Source organism: Lemur catta, chromosome 13 (genome assembly GCF_020740605.2).
Source record: "Lemur catta isolate mLemCat1 chromosome 13, mLemCat1.pri, whole genome shotgun sequence".
Lineage (NCBI taxonomy): Eukaryota > Metazoa > Chordata > Mammalia > Primates > Lemuridae > Lemur > Lemur catta.
Window position 1 is genome coordinate 69,129,868 of NC_059140.1, and position 27,645 is coordinate 69,157,512.

General features: G+C 34.5%; 2 protein-coding genes across 3 annotated transcripts; one reads left to right on the forward strand and one right to left on the reverse strand.

Annotated features, from left to right (window-relative positions):
* Window positions 1–357: 357 nt before the first annotated feature.
* Window positions 358–13,277, reverse strand: UFM1 (ubiquitin fold modifier 1). Of its 2 annotated transcripts, none has more exons than XM_045566895.1 (6): window positions 13,203–13,277; window positions 13,069–13,125; window positions 7,981–8,038; window positions 4,987–5,026; window positions 3,736–3,768; window positions 358–2,226 (listed from the first exon to the last, which is right to left on the reverse strand). In XM_045566895.1, coding segments are annotated over exons 1-6 (375 nt in total). In that variant the 5' UTR covers window positions 13,205–13,277; the 3' UTR covers window positions 358–2,041. The 2 variants fall into 2 exon arrangements, with proteins under 2 accessions (XP_045422851.1, XP_045422852.1); XM_045566896.1 differs by having other exon boundaries at window positions 358–2,371.
* Window positions 13,278–24,483: 11,206 nt separating this feature from the next.
* On the forward strand, window positions 24,484–24,855 carry LOC123649241 (thymosin beta-15A-like). The gene has a single exon (XM_045567216.1). It carries the CDS (start codon window positions 24,561–24,563, stop codon window positions 24,696–24,698), a length of 138 nt encoding a protein of 45 aa, XP_045423172.1. The 5' UTR covers window positions 24,484–24,560; the 3' UTR covers window positions 24,699–24,855.
* The last annotated feature ends 2,790 nt before the right edge of the window (window positions 24,856–27,645 follow it).

The window sequence follows — 27,645 nt, forward strand, 5'->3', positions numbered from 1 at the left end:
GCAACTGTAAAGGCACAACTGTTAGTACTTGTGTATCTAAACATAGACAAGGCACAGTAAAGATATGGTATTATGTTATGGGACCACCGTTGTATATGTAGACTACTGTTGACCGAAATGTTGTTATGCAGCAGGTGACTATATATATTAATTTCTATGACTTATGGCCATTAATCATCTTTGCCTTTTTTTCTTTACTACATTTGTTATACACTGCCTGAATGGATGTACTGATTAAGAGCTCTAATAACAAGAATTGACAATGTGGTTTATAGTATAACAAAATGTATTTTCATAAGATATTGATTATGGACCCATAATGCATTTAAACTAAATATAATACTTCACATCATTCTGTACAAGAAATTAGAGATCACATTTAATAAGAAAATGTCCAGTTGTTTAATAAAATGTTTTTAGGAGCATACTACAATTTTCAAAACCGAAGAACAAAAATATTAAATAAATCACTTTTATGGCACAGGACACCACAAACTTATTTATGCAATAAAGCAGGCAGATTTTTTGCTAGAAACAGAATGCAGGAAAATCTAAATTGAACCAAAAATTCAGGGGATGGGTATTCATAAATTTCTGGTTAACCAAGGCTTAATTTTGTAAGGAACAGGGGCCTTTGAACACCAGATTTTTTTTTATCAAAATAAAAAGTTTCTCAAACATCAGCAGTATACTTTTTTTTTCCTCAGCAAAGACTTTTTTCCTTTGTAATTCAGAACCCTGCTATTCATTTTTTAAACTTATAAACAGTATCTGGTAATTTCATAAACAATGGCTCTCCTCAGATGCTGATTCTGTTGAATTTTCTTGTAAATTTTTTTTTTCCTCAATGAACCTAGGACCTATGATAGGGAAGATACTGAAACATGCTAAGATAAAAATTGGTCTTAGAGAGACTATGCATTCAGCAAGTATTTACATTTACAGCTCTAGAAAGAACCAGACAGATACAATCCCTGCCGCCTCCAGAGAGCTCACCATTTAAAATATAGCAGTTCAAGTGCTGATTCTGAATCATTGTGAGCCTTCATCTTTCAAGATTTGCATAGATACTGATTTCCTCTGGAAGGGCAAATATCTTTCCTTATGCATTTCATTCTTTGGATTCTCATCAGGGGTATTCTGAAATCTGTATGTTGACAAGGCCAATACTTTGCTTTCTCTAATTGCCTTCTGCTACTTAAGACTATGTCAAGTATTTTGTTTTCTCTTCAGTTCTCTCCAACATACCCTCTGCAGTTCTGTCTATCCAGCTGGCTTTTTCTGTGACACTTTGCTATAGCTTTCTGGTCCCCTTCACTGTTGTCCTTTGTTGCTTTCCTCCTTACCAGAAGTCTGGTCATCTGGGCTTCCCCATCTTTCCTTTCCTGGCTTCTTATTCACTTAGGTGACTAATCTTAGCCCTTCCTTAAAGTTGGGTCTTCAATAAGTATTAAAGCATCAGCATTTCCTTGAGCTTTGATCTTCAGATATTCTTTGTAACAATACTCTCTTCCTGAATGTTGCTTAGAAATATTATCCTTAAAAAAAGTGATTTCTTAAAGATTCCTATTTTAAAAGTTGTATTCAAAGAAATTGATAAAGGAATGCATAGCTCAGCAAAGGATCCTTCTAGTGTACTGTCAAGTCCCACCTTATAAGTGTTGAATTCTGCAAATGCACTGTTAAAATTTGCTATGGGACATCAATTTATACACATAAAAGTTAGATGAAAAAATTCAATTTTTGTTTGATATTGAACTGAAATTTACCTGACACATGAGTTTTGAAACTTAAACCTAAATGATAAAAAGTGAGCTAACTATTCACTGATGTGTCTACTGCTTTCGTCATAAACTATATATGTAATTAAGAATCAAACTATGAGTCCGCAAATCAGATGCTATCAAGCCAAACTACCATCCATGATCCATAATCTTTTTATATTTTTAACTTAGACAAACATATAAGATTCAGTCAATTTTAATTTTCTGAATGTTCTCAGAAGCATCCCCCAGTTATAAAACACAGCTGGATAATCCATTTACCCCAAATGAACTACCTGTTTGTGCTGTGAGGTAGCAATGAAAGACTGTATGCTCTTCTGTGGTGGTAGTACCCAGTTCGTAAGAATTGCCTCTTCACATGAGGAGTGTGAACAAGGACGGACAGAAAAGTCACTTTTCATTATTCCATTGACTGTTGGTATTTTCATAGTACGTTCAATGCCTGATTTCAATTTTACAACAACAAAAAAACACCAATATTTATTATGAAAGGAAATCATATGCTCCAAGTAGCAGATATTAACAACTTCCAACACGATCTCTAGGAATAATTCGCAGTTCTGAACCATGTTTTAGAAAAACATTTCCTATACAGACAAACAAAACATAAAGTTAGGTATCTGAAAAACAAGTTATCTTAATAATCCAACAATTATTACATAACAATAAACAATTTAGTGAAAAGTAAAGTAGGTACAAAAGCTCAAGCATCATCAAAACCCAATTTCATGCTTTGTAAGTCTTGTTTCTAATCTTCTCGTATCTTCACAATCCAACAGATGTTTAAAAATTTTAAATAAAAACACCAGCCATGAAAATGGTAACAAATACACTCAGCAAGTAACAATGTAATTATTTAATTGCGAATACTTGCTTTACTACACAACGAAATACCTAAAGACAGAAAAAAATAATAAATGTAAATTGCCACAAGTGACAAGAATTTAGATGCTTTGACCTATCTGGAGTCAACTGCCTGCTCAGAAGAAACTCAAATGATATGCATAATTCAATTTTTCAAGGTAATACAACAAGCAACATGTTAGAGTTAGCAGTAATTCAAATTAATGTAAATTAGTGAAAATTTCTAGAATGAGAAAAAACAAAACTTTCATCTAAGTTTAAAGGCATCTACACAATAAAGTGCTTCACAATTTTTAATAAATAACTTTTAAACTTAATAAAATTATACACTTAAAACTGATTTAAGTAACAAAAGTCTGCAATTTTAAATCACTCTTCATTTTCTACATGGTTGAATTCCAACCCAAGGCCTATGAAAATAGTATTATTTTGTTATAATGCAGAAGTTCTTTAGAATATAATAATTTAAAAATACTGCTCAAGAATGAGGTCATATTATATTAAAGGATGCTTAATTTGAAAACAGATTAGAAAGGTCAAGAGAATTCATTTATAAAATATAAAAGTATTTTTTAAAAAGTTTTAGACTACAAAGTATAAGACTACTTACTTTTACCCTACCTGTTTCTTAGGACATCAATGTAGCACTCTGTATAAAGTCTGAATCTCTGAGTATGGACTCAGATCCTTGAAATAGCACTTACTGAAGGCTTACTATGAATAATGCAAGCTTTTAAGCACTTTACATGCTCTACCCTCACAACTAACTACCTTAGGAGGTAGGTCAAAATCATTATTCCTGTGAGAGCACAATCTTACCTTCAGACTTTTTGTCATGTGTATTAATTAAGTACTTTCAACGGATAAGCCACTGTTAGGTTTTCTAACAGCCTAAAACACTAATTGATATACATAATGAAACAAATTATTACTAAGACACATAGGTAAAGGCTACTATCGAATCCTTAAAAAACAGCTCATTCTGTTAAAATCCTAGCAAGTTTAACTAGAATAATGTAAATATTCAGTATCAATTGACACATATAGCCCCACCCACTCCTTCATGAGTTTTCAAATAGATACTCACCAGCAGTCTGTGCAGGATTTATTCCTATTCCATCTAGAAAATCAGTTGTAAAATTACGTAAGTTATTTCTAAAGCTAAAATGGTTTAGTAGCACCAAGAAGAGATTTGTCAAAATAGTGCTGCCGTGTATACAGGCACCAGCCAAACAATTTAAATCCCATGTCACATGGGTGACAATTTTTCCAGTAAGTTATCTGTTGAAATCTGCTACTATTATGCACTCATACTCATTGCTGGATTTGACAAGAACATCTTTCAACAGAATGATCTTGGTAAATTCTATGCAACAGAGGTGTTTAATTCTATTTTGTCACACGGAGTGAAACATGTTTGTCATTTCTTCCAAAAAGCTAAAAGCACTTAGGCAGGCCATTTATCATCTTCATATTGCTCTGAGGCATCATACCTTAAGACTGGGAGAGCCCACAGAGTCATCTAGCTCAAGTTCCATCAACACTTGAAAGTTTCAAAGCACATACCTAAGAGTTATTCAGTGCAAACCTAAAACTTTCCAGAAAGTAGGCCAGCATTCTTCTAAACAGAGAAACACTCAATATTTCTGCATGCTGTCACATAAACATGTGAAGGCATGGAAAATATTCCAGAATAACATATTCTATCTTATCTAAGTCACATCATGCACATTAAGCCCATCTCCTCTTTCTCCTAACTGCACACAGACCACTCACCAGCACCCATCAGTATCACTTTGTATATGTGAAAGATAGCTAAGCCCTCCCTGCAATCTTCACTCCTCATCTTATTATTTCACTATTTTCTCATAGGGCTAGTTCCATTATACTTTATTTTAATTATATACCTAACTGAATAAAATCCCCATTATTGCAAATCTCTAAGAAACAGTTTTCTGTCAGGAAAGGGATTGCAAGGTATAGCAAAAGTACATTATGCTTAACTTGCTATATTCTACAGCATTTACTAATGTAACTTTACTTATTTAAAAAAAAAACTTTTCTAAATAAAAAAGTCATCTTCAGTAAAAATCTGGCGTGAAGCGGTAAGGACACAGGATATCATAAACTGCCATACCATATCAAAAGCACAAAAAAACTGAAAAGAGCTAATGATGGACAATAACCCTGACTTAGCATTTACCATTAAGTATATCATTAAGTATACCATTAAGACATATATTTCAAACTTTTTCTATGTAAGTCAATTTTAATTTGGTTCCTTTTAAACAATTTCCATATATCTGAGGCAATAAGTAATTTTAAAATGAATTCTTACCATTGGTAATAATCGCACTTGTTGCAGCAGGAACTTTAAACTAGAAAGAAGAAAACATATACGTAGCTACAAAAGATGATCAGGAAGGCTAGGGTACATATAATCAATTCTGTAATTCTAAAATGTGATTTATCTTCTAGAATAAGTGGTACCATAAAGTAAAGTACAGTTGACCCTTCAACAACACAGGACTGGGGTCCACTTCTACAGATTTTCTTCCACCTCTGCCACCCCTGAGACAAAAACCACCTCTCCTTTTTCTCCTCCTCAGCCTACTCAACGTGTAGATGATGAGGATGAAAACCTTTATGATGATCCACTTCCACTTAATGAATAGTAAATCTGTTTTCCTTATGGTTTTCTTAGTAACATTTCCTTTTCTTTAGCTTACTGTTTTGTAAGAATACAGTATATAATACATATAACATATAAAGTGTGTGTTAATAGACTGTTTATATTGTTGGCATGGTTTCTGTCAACAGTAGGCTATTAGTAAAGTTTCTGGGAAGTCAAGGTATATACAGATTTTAGACTGCACAGGGGTTGTGCCCCTAACCCCTGTGTTATTCCAGGGTCAACTATACTATAATTTGCTTTATCTTTAAATACAACCCATCTTCTAAATAATGCATTTGACTGAATTTAGGATACCACTGATTGTAAAGTGTACCTTCTCTTATGTATTACAAAAAAAGGAAAAATTCTGTCAATCTATGACCCAATCAATGTTTACTCATTCAGACTTAGCCATGTCACTCTTATCATATATAATTCTCTTGCATAAGCAAAAAACATTAGCAAAATGAATTGATGAGATTATTCTCAAAATTTCTTCATAAAAATGGCAAGCTCCAAACAAATGCTCTCTTGTGTTTAAAGGGAGGTGCCCACAGAAGATTTTCAGTTAACAACCAAGGCTTGTATTGTTTACATTCTCCTTGAATGATTTGTTGACTTAAATCTCAAGGGAGTCCAATTATGTTGGCAGGAAATAACAGCTAAGTTCAGTTAGGCACACACAATGTCACCTAGACAATTAAGTGACTTTCATATGGCCAACAGGAATAGCAAGCCTCCCTAATCTATTTCAGAGATGTTGTAAAAAGATGTGCTTTTTGAATCAATGAAATGTGGCACGTAACTTAATGGTAGCTAAAACGTAGATCCCAGCTCTTAATGTTCTAGAGATCAACAGTTGCCAAGGTGTGTTTACATCTCCATAGTTTATTAATTTATCCAACAAATTTTTATTAAGCATGTCTGTGCTATGGACTAATTTTATAGATACTATGTTGAGTTTTATAATCAAGTAAGTTTGGAAAACACATTAAACTAGTGGTCTTCTCAAAGCCTTTAATATACAGCTAATATAGTTTAACTCCAAGAAAAAATTAGTGAATGAAGTGTACTTTTGGCTACTAATCCCAGCTTTTCGTGGCTTTATTTTTGGTGGTACTAGCTTTTTTTGTATGTGATTTTAGTTGTCTGGGAAACACTGCTCTAGGCATTTATAATGGTCACATATACATAGCTGAGAAAAACAACTAAAACCTTATTTCAAATTATAAATTGAAGAATCAAGTTTTAAAATAAGAACCACACAGAGGAACAACCACTTGTTACGGTATTATGTACCTAATAAACAATTTTACTCTCAATGTGGTACATTCTTAATTGTAAATGTCCTTTTAAAGATTTTACAATTTTTAAAGAACTTTAAAATGTACTTTAATAAATTTTAAAATACCTAGAAAATACTTTACAGAAGCAATAATCTCAGTAAAATTTTTTCTTTTCTTTCTTTTTTTTTTTTTGTAAGAGACAGGGTCTTCCTGTTGCCCAGACTGGAATGCAGTGGTGCAATCATAGCTCACTGTAGCCTCGAACTTCTAGGCTCAAGCAATCCTCCCACATCCGCCTCCCGAGTAGCTAGGACTACAAATGCATGCCACCACACCCAGCTAATTTTTCTATTTTTTGTAGATACAGGGGTGGGGTCTCACTATGTTGCCCAGGACTGGTTTCGAACTCCTGGCCTCAAGTGATCCTCCCCCTTCGGCCTCCCAAGGTGCTGGATTATAAGTGTGAGGCCAAGTGCTTGGCCTTCAATAAAACTCTGATCAAATACTTAAATTAATTATAGAACTCTCAGATTTTCAAAACTAAAATCCTACCAAGTTTTCAGTTACCCTACTGAGTGAGTATTCCTCTTAGATCATACCCATGTTAAGATAAACTATACATTTTCTTAGTCACATCCACATAGTAGCAACATATTTTATGAACTTTAAAAAAACAAAAGCAACTGCTAATACTTTTTCCCGTTGGTAGAATATGAGAGCAATGGGTGAGCTGAAATTTGGAGAGGCAACACTAGTTATGCAAAATATAGTAACTACTCTTTTTTATCCGACACTACTGACAAATTTTCTCCTGGATGCAAAGTTTATTTTATGGTCTTCAGTTTTCACTTCTTATTCAGATCTCATAATTCTTATAACTTAGGATGTTATGAGGGTCTTTTCAGGTTTTGACAACTCATTACTTAGTTAACTGCATTCCCAGTCAAGTGTTGGGAAATCCAACTATTGCCAAGACTTCTACCAAGGATTTAAATCCAGACTCTTGGTTTCTCAAGTTAACATTGGTTCCCACTGAAAGATTCCAGGGTCATGTTCTAAATGCCCCTCTCACCACCGCCTGAAGGTCATATCCTTTCTAAATGTGTAACACCCATGATTCATAATAATTATAACCTACATTAAAACCTTAATACATGTGGATGTATGAAATTTGTTGGCTTATTTTCTACTGCACATCTCTTAGGATTTTCTTCTACTTTCATTAGAAGAACAATGCAACTGTGCTATAGCATAAACCTAGTAAAGAGCGCATGTGGAAATGGTGGGTCAAAGTGCATGCAAATTTTAAAGATTTTTTTAAACATACTGCCAAAGTGCATTCCATAAAGATTGTTACAATTTCCATACTTACTTCTTCTGCTGCAAACTTTAAGACTGCTGTGAAAGGTGTACTTTCAGGAACACTAAGTCTGCAAGAAGAATTTTAAAACAAAGTTGATGTTTTTTAAAAAAGACCCTTTTTTCCTACTGTAGTTGACCAGGACAAAGCTGTCTTTTGAGTTTCAAACTTGGCTATTTTGACTGTATACTATATTCATTAACTCTAAATTAAAAACAAATTAAAAAAAAGGCAAATAGCCTTAAAGCTGAGATGGTGCTCAGAGTTCCACTTGAAAATTAACCACCTCTACAAGGTGTGGGTATATATATTTCTAAGACCTTGATACAATTAAGTCTGTCATATGGGCTGCTGTTTGTTTTCTAGAGATGGATTTTTAGAAGTTTAATCTCTCCTTAGTCCTTCACCCACTTTACCACCTCCCTTCTAAACACCTTTTCATCCACCCAGTGCAGTAATGTTACCATTTTCGTTGTTAAGTAGGGGCTGCCTGGGAAGCATCATTGGGTCTTTAATGAACCCTCCTGTGTACTATTCATAATAATGTCTAAAATATGAATAGTAAATCTAATTGATGAAAATAAGTGTTTATTATGGCAAAATGCTGATAATGAAGTGACTTCTACTTTTCACACTGTCATTTGAAAAAAGGTTTAGCATAATCTAAAGTAATATTTTAAAGAGGGAAGTGTAATTTTGGTAACTGACTTGTATAATGGCAAGCATATTAAAGATCACCAATAAAGATTTTTTTTTTTAATGACTTAGCCCCAGGGTCAACCTGTTTCAATTTTCCAACTTAAAAACTAAAAAAGAAATTTACATTATACCCTAAGAAAATAAAGACACAGTAAGAGGTTTAAAAATAAGAAAATAAAGAAATAAGATTCCTAAGGTAAAAAATTACAATGATTAAATCAGAAAACTGATAATCTTTCAAAGCAGGGAAGACAGACCAGCAAACTACATTCCTCTTAGAAATTTTTCTGTCACCGCCATATTATTGTATTAATGTCTTAATACCAACTACCATTATGAAACATTCTCATGTAAATGCCAAGGTTCCTCCCTGGTCTACAGATCTCTGAATATAAGAATCATTATATCAGCCACAGCATATTATATTGACTTTTTGTAAGACAAGTATGAATAGATTTCTTGGCTGTCCCTATTCCACTCCTCCAAAATGCTGTTAAAGAATGAAAATGAGTATCATTTTTTCCCTTCCTTTCCTAATTTTTTTAGGGGGTGCAGAGAATAAAAACTTCTGAAGGATAGCCATTTGTTTAAAAACTATCTAATAAGTTGGCCGGGCGTGGTGGCTCATGCCTGCAATCCTAGCACTCTGGGAGGCCGAGGCGGGTGGATCACTCAAGTCAGGAGTTCGAGACCAGCCTGAGCAAGAGTGAGACCCCCGAATCTACTAAAAACAGAAAGAAATTATCTGGCCAACTAAAAATATATATAGAAAAAATTAGCTGGGCATGGTGGCGCATGCCTGTAGTCCCAGTTACTCAGGAGGCTGAGGCAGTAGGATCACTTAAGCCCAGGAGTTTGAGGTTGCTGTGAGCTGGGCTGACGCCACGGCACTCACTGTAGCCCGGGCAACAGAGTGAGACTCTGTCTCAAAAAAAACAACAAAAAAACTATCTAATAAGTTGGCAATGTGATAGTTTACAAATAGGCAACAAAATTTTGCAAGTATTTCTGCAGTACATCTATAGTTCAGAACCTGAGATTCATTTCCCTTAAACTCTACCTCAATAGGAAAACTTCAAAAGCCCTGAAGTTCAATTCACTTTCAAATTGGAGACTTTGAAATGTCTTTTCAATATAACTAAATGTCATATTCATGTTTATTAAAATAAGTTTCTACCTGTATATTAGTGAGACTATCCACAAACTAGCCAATAAAAAATAAAATGAAAACATCTTTTAATACATGTTCTCATAAGCAGAAAATTACAGAGGAAATGAGAGTCATGGTGACTCTATAGACCTTACCTAGATTTGAAGCCACTGTATTTTGCCAGTCAACATCATTTCATAAAATTGGCACTTAAATTATACTAGTGTTTTGAAAAAATGGGAACTATCCTTTTTATTAAAACGAATTTTTACAGTGAATTACTGGCATCATTGGTTCTTTTAATAAATATCTCATATAGGCCAGGTATGGTGGCTCATGCCTGTCTATAATCCTATCACTCTTTGAGGCAGAGGCAGGAGGATCATGTGAGCTCAGGAGTTCAAGACCAGCCTGAACAAGAGCAAAACCACATCTCTACGAAAAATAGAAAAAATTAGCTGCGTGTGGTGGCACGTGGGCCTGTAGTCCCAGCTTCTTGGGAGGCTGAGGCAGGAGGATCACTTGAGCCCAGGAGTTTGAGGGTTGCTGTGAGCTAGGCTAACGCCCTGGCACTCTAGCCCGGGCAACAGAGCAAGACTCTGTCTCTTTCAATCAATCAATCAATACCTCATATAAACAAAATGATGACACGACTTGAAAAATCTATTATAAAGACTAAGAACAAAGATTCCATAGGAAACTAAAAAAGGGCGAGAATAACTCCAGAGACAATAACAGAAATCTTCATGCAGGTGAAATTTTGATTAAAAAACGTTGTTTGTTAAAATGTAGTGGTCACGAGATTACATTCCAAGAACATGTGTAAAGGCAGGAAGGATTATAAGGGTTAGCTTGTCAATTTGAGAATGGGGAGGCTGAAGCTTTGATTAAGTGATGATGGTAGTAAGGAAGGGAGGAGAAGAAAAGGTGGGAAATAGGATGGGAAAGGTTTGAAAAAGACTGAAAGAGCCAAAGGTGGTTTTTCCTTCATCCTGTGTATAAAATAAAGTTTAATTTCAACATTTCTGTAATCTAGTGTCAACACCAATAGTCAATCTATCAACAAACAAACAAAAAACAAAAAATAAAAAACTCCAGAATAAATTTAGAACTAACTGAAATATCCCTTCCAGAAAGCAACTTTTAGTAATGCTTAACTTAAGGCAAGTTTCTCCATCAAAGTATGTCTATTCCTGTTTGACAAGTGAGAAGACATACGAAAAAATTATGTTTTTCCACAAATCTTAGAGTTGCTTTTACTACCACCCAAGTATTAGTTACCACTTATTCCCATTCAAGAATGGGAAAATATATCATAAGGACTCTTTCACACATGTATCCGTATGTATATTTTACACACATACCCATATATAGTATACATACACACACAGCTGCACACAGACACATACTAAACAATAGTTATACTCACTAAATTTATTCAGTCACCATATTAACTGAACTGGTACAATGTTCCAAGTACTTATTGATATATACTTATGCTAGTTATACTAAAGTCCTTTTTGCTATACTGATAGTCTATCCTCTTCCTCCCTCCTCCTCACCCTCTCTTTCTATATAGTACATTTACACATTGATAAGAATAATCCAGTACAGAGAGAGAAACAATAATGAGGAGAGAGGAGTAGCTGGACTCTATCCACTTTAATCTTGAAAAACTAAAATACATGGGATTTAGAGCCCAAGTGGAACAACTGGCTTTTCATAGGAGTAAAGCCATGTTTTCCATTGTAAAGGACAGGACACTGAAATTAAGGGTTTATAGTTGTAGCGGTAGGTTTATAGATGTGGAGATGGAAAGATGAGAGACGCTCCGAGAGCTTGAGAGTAAGGGGAAAAGAAATTGTGGAAAGTTTGAAGAAAAAAATTTTTTTTAAATCCTGAGAATAAGGAGGAAAACGAGCAAACTTGAAGAATGTAGTAGAGAGCTAGGTACTACTGAGTGCAGTCATGAATTTTATGTTAAATTCCATCAACTAATTGTGTTATTTTCTCCAGAGATATTCAGCTCTGTACAGAAAATACAAATGTTTGGGTTCAGTGTTGGGATTTTGCCAAGCAAAATACGCTGAGGAGAGATGGGGGGACTAGAGTTGAGGGTGTTTGCAGGAAAATTATTTAAAGATGGACCATGGACTCTAAGCTCTATAAGGAGTAGGATAAAGCATAGAGAAGAGTATAGTTATAGATTAAAAAGCAGTGTGGTCAGTGGATTAAAAGAAATATTGTAGAAGAAATACTACAGCAAATTGGTAGAACAGAATACAGTTATCCCTAAGAGTGCTTGAAAATGACATTTTAGAGATGGAACAATTATTGGAGATCTTAAGGTTCTAGGCTGTGACCACAAACACCACAGATAAAATGTAACAAATAATATTTTAGAGATAAAAAGATCAAGAGAGTAAAAGGTTGGGAGGTTTCATGAGTCATGGATGCAGTAAGTCAATGAAACTGATGGCAGCTGTTATCAGTCGATTTAGGGGTACTAAGTGTATTAATTATGCATAAAATCCTATCGAAGTCTTGTTCTTTGCTACATTTTATATGACTTCCAGCTGCAATAACCTCAAGAGTGTTTACTTAAAACCATAGGAAGGTCCAGATTCAGTATGAGATTAGATCTGTTTTAATCCATACGGAAAGGCCCCACACGGATAAAATGCCCTATTTCCCCATTTCCTGCTCCTACTACACACTCTTAATTAAATCCCAACATAGAAAGTGTATGATTTGAGGCTCATTACTTTGTGATGTCCGACTGCTGAGTCATTCATACACAACAAAACCAGAAGCCTGACAGTAACAAGCGTTCAAGTAATTTCAGAGTCTTTGTAGGGATGATTTCCCTAACTTCTAACAGCTGGTCAGTGAAAGGCCGTTTTAATCTCCAGCAGACAGGGACTGTTTAAGAATCCCAGCAAATTACCAAAGTCCTGTCCTCATATCCTCCCGCTCCACCCGCCCACCAAATGAATTCCGAGGGGAGGCCACTAACCAGAAGAAACACACCCACACTCTAGTGCCCGGGCCAAGCTGACACTTAGGGACAAAGTATGGGACCTCTCCTCTCAGGCTCCAGTGGGACAGTCTCCTGAAAGGGCGCAGGCGGGGTCAGAGGGAGGGGAGGGATGAAGGCCGCGCGGGGCGGGAGTTGTTCGAAAGGCCTGGATGACCCCAGCCCAGCCCCGTCCCACCCGGCCCCACGAGGCCCGTCTCAGCGAGCTACTCACACTTTGTAGGGCAGCCGCGGGTCCGACGTCAGCGTGATCTTAAAGGAAACTTTCGACCTGAGGAAGACAGCAGGAGAGAGTTAGGGTCGGGCGGCGGGACCCGGGATTAGGGTGGCTGCTCGGCAAACACTTACATGGTGAAGCCGGTGTGAACGGAGACACCACGCCAACTCCTCCGTGAGGCCCCACTGACTGCTCCCCCCCGGAGACCGCCCCGCCCCTCTTAGATCCACGTTTCTTTCCGCAAACTGGGGACCTTCGCAGTTGCTGTTGTCCAAGGCACTGCCTGAAAAATCGGTCCGGAATGTTCACGCTACAGGGAGCCTCCAAGTTACGAGTAGCTACTAATTTTGCAGATATCTACCTGAGACAAAAATGTGGGTCATATGTAAAGAATATATTTCTAACTTTGTCACTTGCTGCCATATTTTTAGTCAGGCAGCACAAGCATAGGCATAGGAAGTAGGTCTCTCGGTCTCAGCCGGCAGGTTGGGGCGGAAGTAAGGGTGTCGGGTAGGCGGGTGAAGAGCGAGACGGGCTGGGGGCGGGACTGGGGGCGGGACTAAGGCCGGGACTGGGGACGGGAATGGGGCGGACGCGCTCCAGAGTTGCTAAGGCAACCTGCGCGTTGGAGAGCTTGATTGATGCTCAAGAAGCTGGAATCTTAACCTGCTTTATCATTAGTTTTCTTCTGCCTTTCCAGCCACTCAATCCTGTTATATCTTTTACATTGCTCATATTTTTGCCTTCACACTTTATTTTCCAATACTGATTGCTAACTATTTAATTACAACAGATAAGAGAGCTATCAAGAGCGAATTCAGTATGCCAAGACTCTTGCTAGGGTTGTTGAGAAAAAAACGATTCCTACACTTAATGAACTTGGCGAATAGTTGGGAAGACCGATGCATGAGTAAGAGATTTAAATAGTTAGTTATGTGGTCCAATAGGGTTAAACCAGTGCTCTAGGTTGCCAATCATCAGCCACATTTGTTCAATTTAACAAACTTTGAACGCTTTCTGTGTGCCAGGCACTAAGTGAAATGCTGGGGACCCAAGATGAGTAAGACAGGTAGGTGCCAACCCTTTAGGATCTAAGAGTCAGAAGTTCTTGTATAGTGAGGGAGGAAAACTTTCATCTAAGCTTTATTACAAATCTAAACATCTGTATTTGAAAAGCAAACTTCTCTCTCACAATGACTGTACTGCCTTTTAAAAGAAATATTGCAATGAATAGGCAAAACAGGAAGCAGGTAGGCACTAAAATAATGAGGAAATCTAGTTAATTTTTAGACTATGTTAGATTTTTAAGGAGAAATATCTAAGAGAGGAATAGGGAAGGAACTGTACTGCAGATAATGAAGACTAATTTCATCTTTGTCATAATTTTACAGCAGACTAGTCTCTCAATGGAGAGAGTTCTGATTGTGGCTGTAGGAAAGTAAAAATTCAGTATTCTCATGACAGTTGTTGTCTTCACTGTAAAAACTGTAGGTCTTTCCATATACAGAGGTGAAGGCAAATATTGATTGATAGATTTGTATATCAACAGTTAAAGCTTTAATAGCTAAACGTATAAAATTAATGGGGATGAATAAGATTTTTAAGAATAGCAATAAGGATAAAACTACTGATTGTGTCTACCTGGTGTTAGCTAGCCAAATAATATTGAAAGAGATTAGTGTACATACTTACAGTCTCTATTTCTAAGAATACACATTATATTAATATATTTTAAACAAAATTTGCAACTTGCTATTTATACTTTGATTTCTGCTCATGTATAAAAACATGTGGCAAAATCCTAAAGATAAAGGCATATTTTAACCAGAGAGTTTTTATTGTATGTATTAAAAGTAGTGAAGACAGGATACAATTCTAGGCAGTGTGACTTCAAAAATGTATTTGTGTAATACATTATATCAAAATAATAAGGAAAATATTGTATTCTCAAAAGATATTGAAGAGTACCTAATTCCTAAATATTTAAAATTCTTTCCCTCCTCAATCTCCCAGCTCTGCCCCTTATGTGTTTGTCTCTTGAGAGAGCCTTCTGAATTTTATTTTTCCTGGAACAAGAAAATAAATTATAAATGGATTCATTCATACTCAATATTTTGATTTTTTTAACTTTGCTAAGGCATTTGCAATTGAAAAACTTTATGGCGAAAGAAAGACCTTCTCATTTACTGACAAGTTAAAATGTTGAAGTACATTTAATGACTAATGAGAAGCAAACTCTGGAGCAAATTTTAGGAGATATTTGGCAAATGTAATATTTTAAGACAACAAACAACATAAATAGCTTAATGTGTTTTGGAAGAGATTCAGTTAGTATCACGTAGAGGCAGAAATGATCATAGAAGTGCACAGTGTGACCATATTAGAACTTATTAAATGTCAATGAAACATACCAATATTTTATTTGCAAATACATATAAATTTCCTATTATAAGAAAGAAATCAGAAGTAAATTAAATTTACATAAGGACTAAAAAGATTGGTTTACATAGTCATAAAAGTTCTTCTTATCAGTTATTTCTGTAGCCAATTTTAAATAAAATGGAAAACATGTTGATTTTGCATGTCAAAAAAATTTTGTCTTTCTGATTTTTTCATCCTATTTTAACTGTATTTATGGTTATGACTAAAACTACCTGATAATGAAATTATTTAATCTTGAAAGGTTTACAGTAGAATAAATCTTACGATCTTCTATCCCAGATATTTCATATTACAGGGAAAGAAATTGTAGCCTGACCAATTAATAAATGGGTATTTTTATAATAGTTTAATTTGGTCTTTTTGTTTTCTTTTCTTTTTTTTTTTGAGACAGAGTCTCGCTCTGTTGCCAGGGCTAGAGTGAATGCCATAGCCGTCAGCCTACCTCACAGCAACCTCAAACTCCTGGGCTTAAGCGATCCTACTGCCTCAGCCTCCCGAGTAGCTGGGACTACAGGCATGTGCCACCATGCCTGGCTAATTTTTTCTATATATATTTTGAGTTGTCCAGCTAATTTCTTTCTATTTTTTTAGTAGAGACGGGGTCTCGCTCTTGCTCAGGCTGGTCTCGAACTCCTGACCTCGAGTGATCCACCCACCTCGGCCTCCCAGTGTGCTAGAATTGCAGGCGTGAGCCACCACGCCTGGCCTGGTCTTTCTGTTTTCTATTATCTTTTATCCTCTCACAGTCCACTAAACGGCATTGATATAATTGGAGCAATGATGAAAATAATGGCTCAAAATTCATCAAGATTTATTTTGTGCTAGGTATTATATTAAGCACTTCATTAAAGTAAAATCACAAAGTATAAACTTTAAACTTCAGTTGGTTTTAAGTTACAATTCAGTGACAAGAAGCCTTATGCAAAGAGGAGAGTTGATCTGGTAGACAGATATACTTTGGAATATGTAAATGCTGTGTTGTTTTTCAAGGTAAGGCTTAAAACTGAATCTTTACATTCTTGTGAGCAACGAAGAGCAATGAAATACAAGTGAGACTGGAGCACAGCTAGGTCAGCCAATGCCCTTACAGAGAATTACAACTGTAAATGTGCTGCACTAGATTATTACGGCTACATACCCTTCCCAAATATTTTCTAAAATTTAATGAGGAAAAAAGCGACTTTTTAAAGGAAGATCATTGTGTGACTATAATTCTTGTAAAGTGAGGCTTAATCACAAAACTTGAAATATTTTAATCACAGAATTTGTAAAATGCCTTTAATTACAAAAAGGCATTTTAAATTGTAAAAAGCAAAATTTAACAGTCTTGTATAATTACATTTTCTTTCTACATATTGTGTGAATTCTTTGTTTAATGGGAACATTACTTGTTAGAGAAATTAGACTCTGACAGATGTTTTTCAAACACAAGAATTTTGTTCCTTCCACACATATACTTATTTTTATCCTTCTAGTAGGTATGTAAGGTAAATACTATTAATATACCATTTTCAAAGCAGGAAAGCAGCACAGAGAAATTAAATAACTTATCCTAAGTTTAGGAAGGTGGTTAAAATGAGATTGAACTTGATGTCTGACATTAAAACCTGGATTTTAATCTCTATAAAAGGTTAAAGGCTTATACCCCTAAATAATATATTTAACTAGCAATAAGTAATTGTTTAAAGTAGTAAATATTGTTATCCCTATTTCACAGATAGGAAAGCTAAGGCTCAGAAAGACTAAGTAACTTTTCAAGATTCCACCACTGGTAAAATAACAAAGCTGGGATTAGAACCCCTATAGAATGGATCCACAGCCGACAGTCTTCAACATGATAGGCTATAAATTTGTGAGTCACTTGCTTATCAATGTTATTTTTATGCCATAGATATTCTGTTTCTCCCACTTCAGTTTCAATGTCAGTTAGAATTTCTTATACTATGCCAGATATGAAAATTTTTATTTTTTCCATATAATCATAGAAACATTTTTATCTTAAGTTGGAAGGGAATTCAAAGATAATCTACAATATATGCCAGAAAGTGTTTTGAAAATAAGTCAAGGCTTTTTTGGTTGCTAGAATAATTGGGGTATAAAAGATAATACAGGCCAGGTGTGGTGGCTCACGCCTATAATCCTAGCACTCTGGGAAGCTGAGATGGGAGAATTGCTTGAGCTCAGGAGTTCAAGACAGCCTGAGCAAGAGTGAGACCATGTCTCTAATAAAAATAGAAAAATTATCCAGGCATCATGGCATGTGTCCGTAGTCCCAGCTACTTAGGAGGCTGAGGCAGGAGGATCGCTTGAGTCCAGGAGTTTGAGGTTGCAATGAGCTATGATGACTCCACTGCACTCTACCCAGGGCAACAGAGTGAGACTCTCTCAAAAGAAAGAGAGAGAGAGAGAGAGAGAGAGAGAGAGGGGAAGGAAGGAAGGAAGGAAGGAAGGAAGGAAGGAAGGAAGGAAGGAAGGAAGGAAGGAAGGAAGGAAGGAAGGAAGGAAGAAAGAAAGATAGATTTAAATAAAGACACATAAAACCTAGATGACAATTTTGAACAAGAACTCTCTAACATTGCTGGATGTAGAATAAATTGGTACAACCACTCTGGGTAGTGCTGTTTGTAGCAACACTATCTTCTAGTAGCCCTAAACTGGAAATTACCCAAGTTTCCATCAACAGTAGAATGGATAAATAAATTGTAATATATTCATGCAATAGAATACTTTATAGCAATGAGAATAAACAGATTATTGCTACATCCAACAGTAGGGATGGATTTCATAAATATAATGTTGGGCAAAAAAAAGCTAGCACAGGAGAGTACATATTGTATGAGTCAATTTATAAAAGGTTCAAAATCATCCAAATCAATCTATGATGCTGGACCTCAGAATGGAGTTTACTTTTGTGGGGGCTTGGTGGCTAGGATGGGATACAAGGGGAGCTTCGTGGTGCTGGTCATATAATGTTTTTTGGCCTGAGTGCTGATTATACTGGTGTGTTCATCTAGCTTTAGACTTAGGATTTGTGTACTTTTCTTTATGTGCATTATGTTTCAATGAAAAGTTTATCTTTAAAAAAGTCTTGAAAACTAAAATAAAAATAACAACAAAATGACTGGGAGTGATACTGGAATTTTAATGGTGGGGTCCAGGAGACTGCCAATGCTAGATGCAAAGAGCAGGGAAGGATAAAAATAGTATATTTTCCAGCTTTGCAAATACAATGTAAATCAAGAAAACATTTACCTTTTATTTATTCCTGGTATTTTCCAAGACTTCCTCAGGTTCTTGAAAAACTGTGTCATCAGTAGCTATACCATGCACAGTATTTGAATTTCCAATTCAACATAGCTATATCAGGATGGTTTTTGTGGCTGGCATATCCACAGTGACCTTACACATTGGTGCAGACATTAGCTTCTTCACTGACTGCTTCACTTCACTTCACTACATTTGACTTCATTGTGTAGACATGATATGAAACATATGGAAGTAATATCACATGATTATAATTTAGTTTTGTTTTATTATATTGCAAATAGGATATAATATAATTAAACAATTATATGTGTAGGTAGTCTATATTGTTCAAGAATTGATATTTAGAATAAAAAATGAACCATTAAAATATTTATAATAAAAGGAGGACACTAAGAACAATCAATTTAAGTAATCCAATGTATTTATAGTGGATGCTAACTTCTCATGGCACAAACTCAGGTGTGCTAAAAATATAATTCTTTTTTTTTCTTTGTCTCTGTCTCTGTCTACCTATCTTTGTCTTTGTATGTAAGTGTGTGTGTGTATCTTTGTATCTTTGTTTCTCTATCTCCTTGTCTCTTTCCTTTTTGTTTTTGTCTCAAACCAATTTCTGCCTAGTGGCACAAAGTTAACCTGAGTTTTCTGTATCAAATCAAGGTTTTCTTAGTCAAATTGGGATTTTTAGATCCACTCATAGTTTCTCCCCACATAATTCTTTTCGGGGTTGTATGTAGAATTCAGGCTTTGGTGACTCTGGTATCTGGTCCTTTGTCATCATCTGTCCACATGCTAAGTGATATTTGTACCTACTCACGTCATCTGAGATATATGCAGTCGTTTACATTAGGGTTCACTTTTGGTGTTGTACAAATGAGTTTGCACAAATATATAATGACATGTATCCACCATTGTATTAATAGTATCATACAAAGTAGTTTCAGTACATTAAAAATCCTCTATGTTCTGCCCAGTCATCCTTCCCACCCCCTTAACCCCAGGCAACCACTGATCTTTTTATTGTGTCTGTATTTTGCCTTTTCCAGAATATCATATATGATTGGAATCAAACAGTATGTAGTCTTTTCATATTGGCTTCTTTCACAATAATATGAATTTAAGGTTCCTCCACTTCTTTTCATGGATTGGTAGCTTATTTATTTTTAGTGCTGAATAATAGTCTGTTGTCTAGATATACCACAGTTTATTTATCCATTAACCTAGTAAAGGACATCTTGGTTGCTTCCAAGTTTGGACAATTATGAATAAAGTAGTCATAAACACCTATGTGCAGATTTTTGTGCAGACATAAGTTTTCAACTTCTCTGAGTAAATACCAAGCGGTACAAGTGCTGGATAATATGGTAAGAGGATGGTTAGTTTGTAAGAAACTGTCAAAGTGTCTTCCAAAGTGGCTGTACCATTTTGCATTCTCACAAACAATGGATGATAGTTCCTGTTGCTCCACATCCTCACCAGCATTTGGTGCTGTCACTGTTCTGGATAACACTACACTAATACCCGTGTAGTGTTATCTCATTGTTGTTTATCCAGGGTATTTTAACATCTGGCTTGGGAGGGTTGGGAAGAAAGCACAGGGAAAATGTGGATGGTTCAGAAATTCAAATATATATTTTGTATTTTTTACAATTCGTAAGCTTATAATTACCTTATTTTGCTCTGTATTGCCTGCTGTAACTTTTTTTTCTCTGAGGTACTGGAGTACAAGTGTCTTTAAACAAAAGAAAGGGTAATGAAGTAAAGAGAATAAAACTATGTAATACTTGGAAATATTTTCCTGATACTTTTCTAGTGAATTACACAACCAGTTTGGGCAAAATTGGTCTTCCATGTTTCCTGACTCCTTATTCTGTTCTCGTTCTAGTACACAGTGGTGGTGTATGCTTAGACTGTCTTAAATGTTTTAGCAATTTTATTATTGATGAAATTAGTTATTCTTTAAAACCTCACAGAAGTAAGGCTATCTTTATTGGTGAGATGGATTCAGGGACATTTACATACTTCCTGTTAGATATAATATAAAACTATATGCAATCAGATTTTTTTCTTTTGTTTTTCTTATACTCCTCACTGGTATAGGAAAAAAAGACACATTTCTAAATATGGAGTTGTAGATGAACTTTGGCCAAAGATAATTCTCACTTCAGAACAGTCCTGTAACTAATCACTGAAGAATCGTCACTAGTGCATTAATGACAGGTGCCACTTTCAGGTACCCTGCAATGGGTAGGAGGCAGGTTTGGTGGAGGTGGGGATGAGGTGGGGGTGGGAGTTTTCATTTCTATCTAAAGTTCTTGTACCAGAGTCTTAATTTATTGATTTATTTTCATATTGGCCTATGGGAGAGTTGTTTCATAAGTAATACATTTTGTAGCAGAAATGAAATTATAAAAGAGATAAATGGCATATAAATCCACACAGCAAGTGTGTGAAAACTTCTGTCATTTGAAGTCCTATTCTTAATAATGTCAAATAATGATGAAAGACATTTAAGAAATAAAATTACAATGACATAAGAAAATAAAAATGGCAGTTAAAGAGATTTAAAAACAACAAAAGATAGAAGACAAATGTGGTCAGGTCAGCATGTTATTTAGAAAAGTAACCAGTTTATTTAAAAAATAAATTGAAATTAATTATGCTTATAAAAATGAATGAAAAAGAACAATGACATAACTGATATAAATATAGAGTTTAAAAATAGAAGAGTGGAAAATATACTTCAAACTGAAGCATGTTGCCTTCAAATGATAATATAAAATGCTTAGTCACTAAAAAAGAAAAGAAAATCATTTCCATATTTACTGAAAAATTTTCACTTAAAATTTTTGCAAATTGAATGAACTTAGAAGTTATTTCAGGGTAAACCTTATGTAATTTAAAAGGAGCATAAAATTATCTTTTCTTTAGCTTCTTATTTTGCTGTTCTATAATACTCTATTTTGTGAATTCTTGTTCTAGATTTGTATCTAACTAGATTTTATATTTTATTTTTAGTTTTCTTCAATAGGATTATACAATGTTCATTTTCCCTATAGTGTTTAATTTTTCATGATTTGCCCTAAGAATTACCATGACCATCATCAGAACAGTATTTTCAGTTGTTACAAAATGTTATTCACTGTCATGATGTGGCTTGTTCTCTGAGACACTTAGAAAGTATTAAAACCAGTGTGACATCTTAATTATTTTAAAATTGCATCATAACTTGCCCTCCTATAAATTTGGAGATATTCCTTGATTATCATTAAAATATTACTATTACTTTCAATTTTATACTGTTGATCTTAAATATATAAAACATTTTTTATAACTCTCCATCATGCCTAACCACAGCAAGAAACAGCCATTGATAATATTTGTTTATATTTATATAGCTTTTACATTCACTATCTTATTTCTTTTACATTCACTACCTTATTTCTTTTTCTATAATAAAACTTACAAAGCATTCAGGATGTGTACTGTTATCTCTTTTAAAAATTAGAACATGAAAAAAAACAGGTTACGTATTAAAGGCCTAAGGTCATAAACGTGGTTTGTGAGAGAATAGTAAAAAAGCACAATTATTGAGGATTCTTTACAAAACTAACCTAATCTGATTCTATATGAGCTTATTTTTAATAGTTATTGTTTAAAATACAAATAGTTGAATTTATAAACTCCTTCAATGAGCTTCTCAAGGAGTTCTTTCTCAATTTGATTTTCCAACACCCAGAACAAGTATTTGGCATATAGCAGGTACTCAAATAGTATTTGTTGAATGAATTAATGTTAGCTTAAAAATATTACAGATTAGTAATGCTTTCCCATTACAGTAATGTTTTTTACATTCCGTTAACTGCAATCGTAAGTTCTGTTAATGCAGAGGATTACACATTTCTATTCTTACATGGTTCTTAATTTAAGGCTTACCTATTCAAAGGACAAGACTACTCACTCAATTTACTGCTCCTGGTAAAAACAGAGGTTTGAAAAGGCTAATTAAAGATTCTTATCAAATACGATTAAATAAAGAAGCCATTCAAATAAACATACGTGGATATCCTCAAGTTTCTTCACCATTACTTTCTGTGACAGTTGACATCCTGAGTCCAGACCCTGCATTAGAAACTGCATTACTGACTCTTCCAGGATTATATACTTCTCAGAGATGAAGGATTGCTCTTTGCTATGAACCTTCTTCGTAGCTTCTGTGATGCTGGCGGCGTGTAAAGCAGAGGTTGTGAGTTGGGAATCTGTTCTCGTTGTTGCAAAGGTACTGTGCTTTCTAGGGTGGTGTTTTCCTTCTGATAACACAGAACCCACATGTTTTCTCTCCCAAACCCAGCCTTAGAGAAAGGGCTAGTCTCTCTTATAATCTCCTTTCTTATTTGAAATGTACTGGCATTTTTCCCTTACCTCTCTAAAATTATTAGCCTGATCCTAGAATGGGTTTAGACTTTCACAAAAGATAGAAAGATTCATTGTTTTCAGGCAGTTTCTGTTGTCAGTCCTGGAGTACTCATCCCTAAGTCAAGAGAGCACAGGATCCTACCTAACTTCTTAGTAGGGAAGGAAGTTACAGAGGAAAAAAATGCCACAAAACCCATAAAAACAACCAATAACCTATCCTGGCCCAAACATAGGAACATAATTAAAACTTATAAATACTGGGACACATCTTCTACTCCAGAAAGTCTGACTTCCCAAGTCACAGAATAATTTAGATGGTTTTTGAAAGTAAATTATTGTTGGGAGACTGCATCAAGGTCCACGATTAAGCACATGCCAAAACCTTTCTTTTCCAACATGGCTATAAAATAACAAATTATATATATATATATATATATGTATATATATATATTCATGTACATATATACACACATATACACATGCTTAGCAATAAAAACTATCCAAAGTGAAGCAAAAAAAGATAAAGAAAACATCAATGATATGTGAGAAAATGTTATACACACACATACACACACACACATATATGTATACATGTCATGTATATATATAAATGAAGAGGGGATATCCAGAAGGTAGTGGGAAAAGAAACATTTGAAGAAATAATGATTGAAAAATTTCCTAATGTGATGAAAATTGTAAGTCCAGAAATCCAAGAAGTTCAACCAACCCCAATAGAAGAAACAATAAAAGGAAAAAAACTTGAACAAGGTACATAAAAACCAAATTGCTGAAAACCACTAATAAAGAAGAAAAATTTTAAAGGCAGTGAGACTCAAAATAAACATATAGTATATATGAAAAAGCAAGAATAAGAAAAACAGTAGACTTCTTGCCAGAATGTTTGCAAGCCACAAAATAATAGTGACACTTTTAATGTACTGGAAGAAAAAAGAATTATATAGAATTCTATACCCAGAAAAAATGATTTTTCAAAAATAAAGACTTTTTCAGGCAAAAACAAACAAACAAACAAAAAAACCCTAAGAAATATTATGGCTAATAGTCCTACATTGCAAGAAGTATTAAAGGAGGTTTTGAAGACCAGGTACCAGAAAGAAATTTGGCTCTACACATAAGAATGAAAAGTGCCAGGAATGGTGGCTATGTGAATAAATATAAAAGATCATTTTTCTCATTTTTTTAACTCTTCAAAAGGTAATTTACTGTTTAAAGCTAAAATAATAAAAATGAGGTGTTTACAATATATACAGAAACGAAATGTGTTAACCTGGTCCAGAGTGAGCCACAGACTCAGCTTGGGGGACATTTGGCGAGTCTTCAAGCTTTCAGGCTTTCTTTTAGTCAAGATGAGTGATGAGCCAGATTTGTCGGAAATGGAGAAATTTGACAGGTCAAAACTGAAGAAAACTAATACTGAAGAAAAAGATACTCTTCCCTCTAAGGAAACTACCCAGCAGGAGAAAGACGGTGTTCAAACATTGTAAAATGGAGATCTCTTCCCAGGAGCAAATTTCAACACTGCCTGAGGGTCTGGGTTTTAGCCTTGTTTTTTGTAAATCTATGGCTTTATAGAGATTTTAGGCATCTTGTGATGTCTTCTCACCTATATTCCCTGGCTAAGAGGTCAGGGGTAGCCAATGTTCCCTTAAGTTCGGTTTTAAACTTCCCATCGATGCATAAATTTTAGATGGCAGATGCTGTCAATAATCTCACCATTGATGATCTTTGTGTGTGTAGTCCTTGTACTTCCTATAGGATAAGCCAATTTTAACTTTTTCCGTTGCTTCATAATTTTCATGAAGTTCCATACTTTTGCAACTTCTCACAGTTTCTCTTCATTTCTAATGTAGCAATAAAATAACAAAAAAGAAAGAAAGTGTGTGACATCAATAGGAGGAAGGACAACAGGTGGGGCATGGAAGTATAATGTTATGTGGCTCTTTCAATATGACTGATGGTATCATATTTGAATGTAGCATGTGATAAGTGAAAAAGGCATATTATAAACTCTATAATAGTCACTAAAACATAAAGAATAGTAGTTAATAAACAGATAATGGAGATAAAATATGATCATAAAAATTTAATCAGTTCCAAAGGAGGCAGAAAAAGAGGAAAAAAAGAAACAAAGAATAGAAATGACAAATGAAAAACCAATAATAACATGGTAGATTTAAGCTCAAACATGTTGATACTTAACATTGAGTGTAAATGTTCTAAACACATCAATAACAATGCAGAGATAAAATAGGCCTCCATTGAGAATAAAATTGGAAAACTTTAGATAACTATATAGATACCTGCTTAAGAGAGTACATGTTTTTTCTTGGAAAGGAATTGTGGAATTCATGTGTAGCTTTAATGTAAAGTCATTTAGCTCATGAATACAGTTTAAGCTTTAATTTGAGAAGAATTTATACAAATATTAGAGAATGAGAAATCTGAAAATTTGGAAGGAGTGCAGTTGTTGTTTTGTTTTGTTGTGATTTTCAGCATCATAATCTGTTAAGGTTTGGGTGATAATCATTTTTATAATTTTAGATTTTGCCTGTAGCTAAGCAGGAGAAAAAAGCGTTCATCTGTTCCATTATTGGGATACTTTCCAAATATGCTGAATTCCCAAACCCAGGCTGGTAATTGAAAATAGCTTCTAAAATTGGAATTTTTGGACTATTGACATTCTCTTGACCAGCTGCTTGGCAGCTAATGGGTGATAGAGTCAAAGACTTTCCAAAGGTCATATTTTTTATATAGCAAAATAAACAGATTTAATCATTTGGCTAAAGACACAAAATGAATTTTAATTGATTTTATGTTCTAAGAGCTATGGAAGGATGGTCTAGCAGTCTGAGATTAGGAGTGTAAACGAAAACTGTCAAAATTCCCTGGCTACAAAGACATTTAATTACTTTGCCTTCTAACACTTTCTTGTTTACATTTAAAAATTTTTTCATCTCTGTTGAACATCACAAAATTTAACTTCTTCTTTTTTTCCTTTGAGATAGGGGGAGGGAAAAATTTAACTTCTTAATAATTCATCTGTCCTGAAAAATTCCAGTGTGGATGTAATTATAATTGCAGACTTTTCTCAAAATTTTAATAAAGTTTATCTCCATTTTGGAATTTTAAAATGACTCCCAATTTTCAGAGAAATAAGACCACATGATTTATTCATAACCTTTAGTAAGTTATTTCACTTTAATTAGGAACTGTCATATTTACCTGTTAAATATTTTGAAATATATTTAATATTCTCTACCATTTGCCAGCCATTAAGTAGGTAATCACACATTGAAGAAGTGTGGTTTCTGCTATCATGGATATCATAAATCATAACTTCTCTAGTCAGTGTAACACACCCTTGTCATAGGCAAAATGAGCCTTTGCAGTTTTAAAAATGCTTTTGTTTGAGTCATTTTTTGACATGTAAATTTTACTAGTAGGATACCTTTAACCATATTTTTAATTTTAAGAAAATATACCATTCTTTTATTCATGCTTGAGTTAATTAGAATAAGATCATAATGAGTTAATCATCACAAAGTTTTCGGGTAAAATCAACCTCCATAAAAGTATACACTCTTCAACTTTGAGTGAACAAACACTGTATTTTGCAACATACATTCTAACAAAATGGTTTCCTGTAATAAATATTTTTAGTTACAAGTTTCGAATAGCAGTTCTTGGAATTTTTCTTACAAACTATATTACAGGAAGCACTTTGGCTTTCTTAGTGAGCAGACTTAGACATACGGGCTTCAAATATATATTTATATATTATATATAGATATATAGTATTTCTTTTACTTTTTTAAGAGAAAACTTTAAGAATTCTGTAAGCAAGTCTCAGCCTTGATTAAAAGGAATCTAAAAACTAAATAAAGAACTTTGATAGCTAATTAATTAAGTCAAGTGAAGTAAGTTTAAGTACTTCCTTTAGAAACATTTCAGCTGTGAAGCTTTCCTTTCTGTGTGAATTCTTTGCATTCAATGTAAAATGATAACAATGGAAGGTGTTAGCATTTATATGATATTATTAAAAAGCTTTCACTAAGTAGACTATGGGCACCTGACATGTAAGCTTTTAATCTCTAAATTTGAACAAACTGTTTAGAATAATAAAATATAAAAAACAAACAGTCCCAATTCATAAAACCCATGCCTGATTATTTTTGTTCATATTCTAAGTGATATCATCAGGGTGGTTCTTTTTTGTTGTTGCTGTTGTTCTTCTTCAAAAATCTGTAAGAAGCTAAAACACATATTTTTTTAGATGGCTTCTTTGATTTCTCATGCCTCTCTTTGGCAATTTAAAGTGCTTCTGATAAATTCAGATTAAAGAAGGAAAAACTAAACATAACAGAGGGTGTTGATTATTCTTCACCTGAGAGAAAGACATTGCAGACTTGGCCATGAGGGACACTCATTGTA

What these genes read in the sequence shown, in the direction of transcription:
- UFM1 (XM_045566895.1), bottom strand. An exon ending in AAGTGCGATTATTACCAATG is followed by an intron (nt 3,769 to 4,986) that starts GTAAGAATTCAT and finishes CTGATTTTCTAG; the next exon opens with ATGGAATAGGAATAAATCCT. An exon ending in AAATCCTGCACAGACTGCTG is followed by an intron (nt 2,227 to 3,735) that starts GTGAGTATCTAT and finishes AATTGAAATCAG; the next exon opens with GCATTGAACGTACTATGAAA.
- LOC123649241 (XM_045567216.1), top strand. Translation starts at nt 24,561, where the DNA reads ATGAGTGATGAGCCAGATTTGTCGGAAATGGAGAAATTTGACAGGTCA.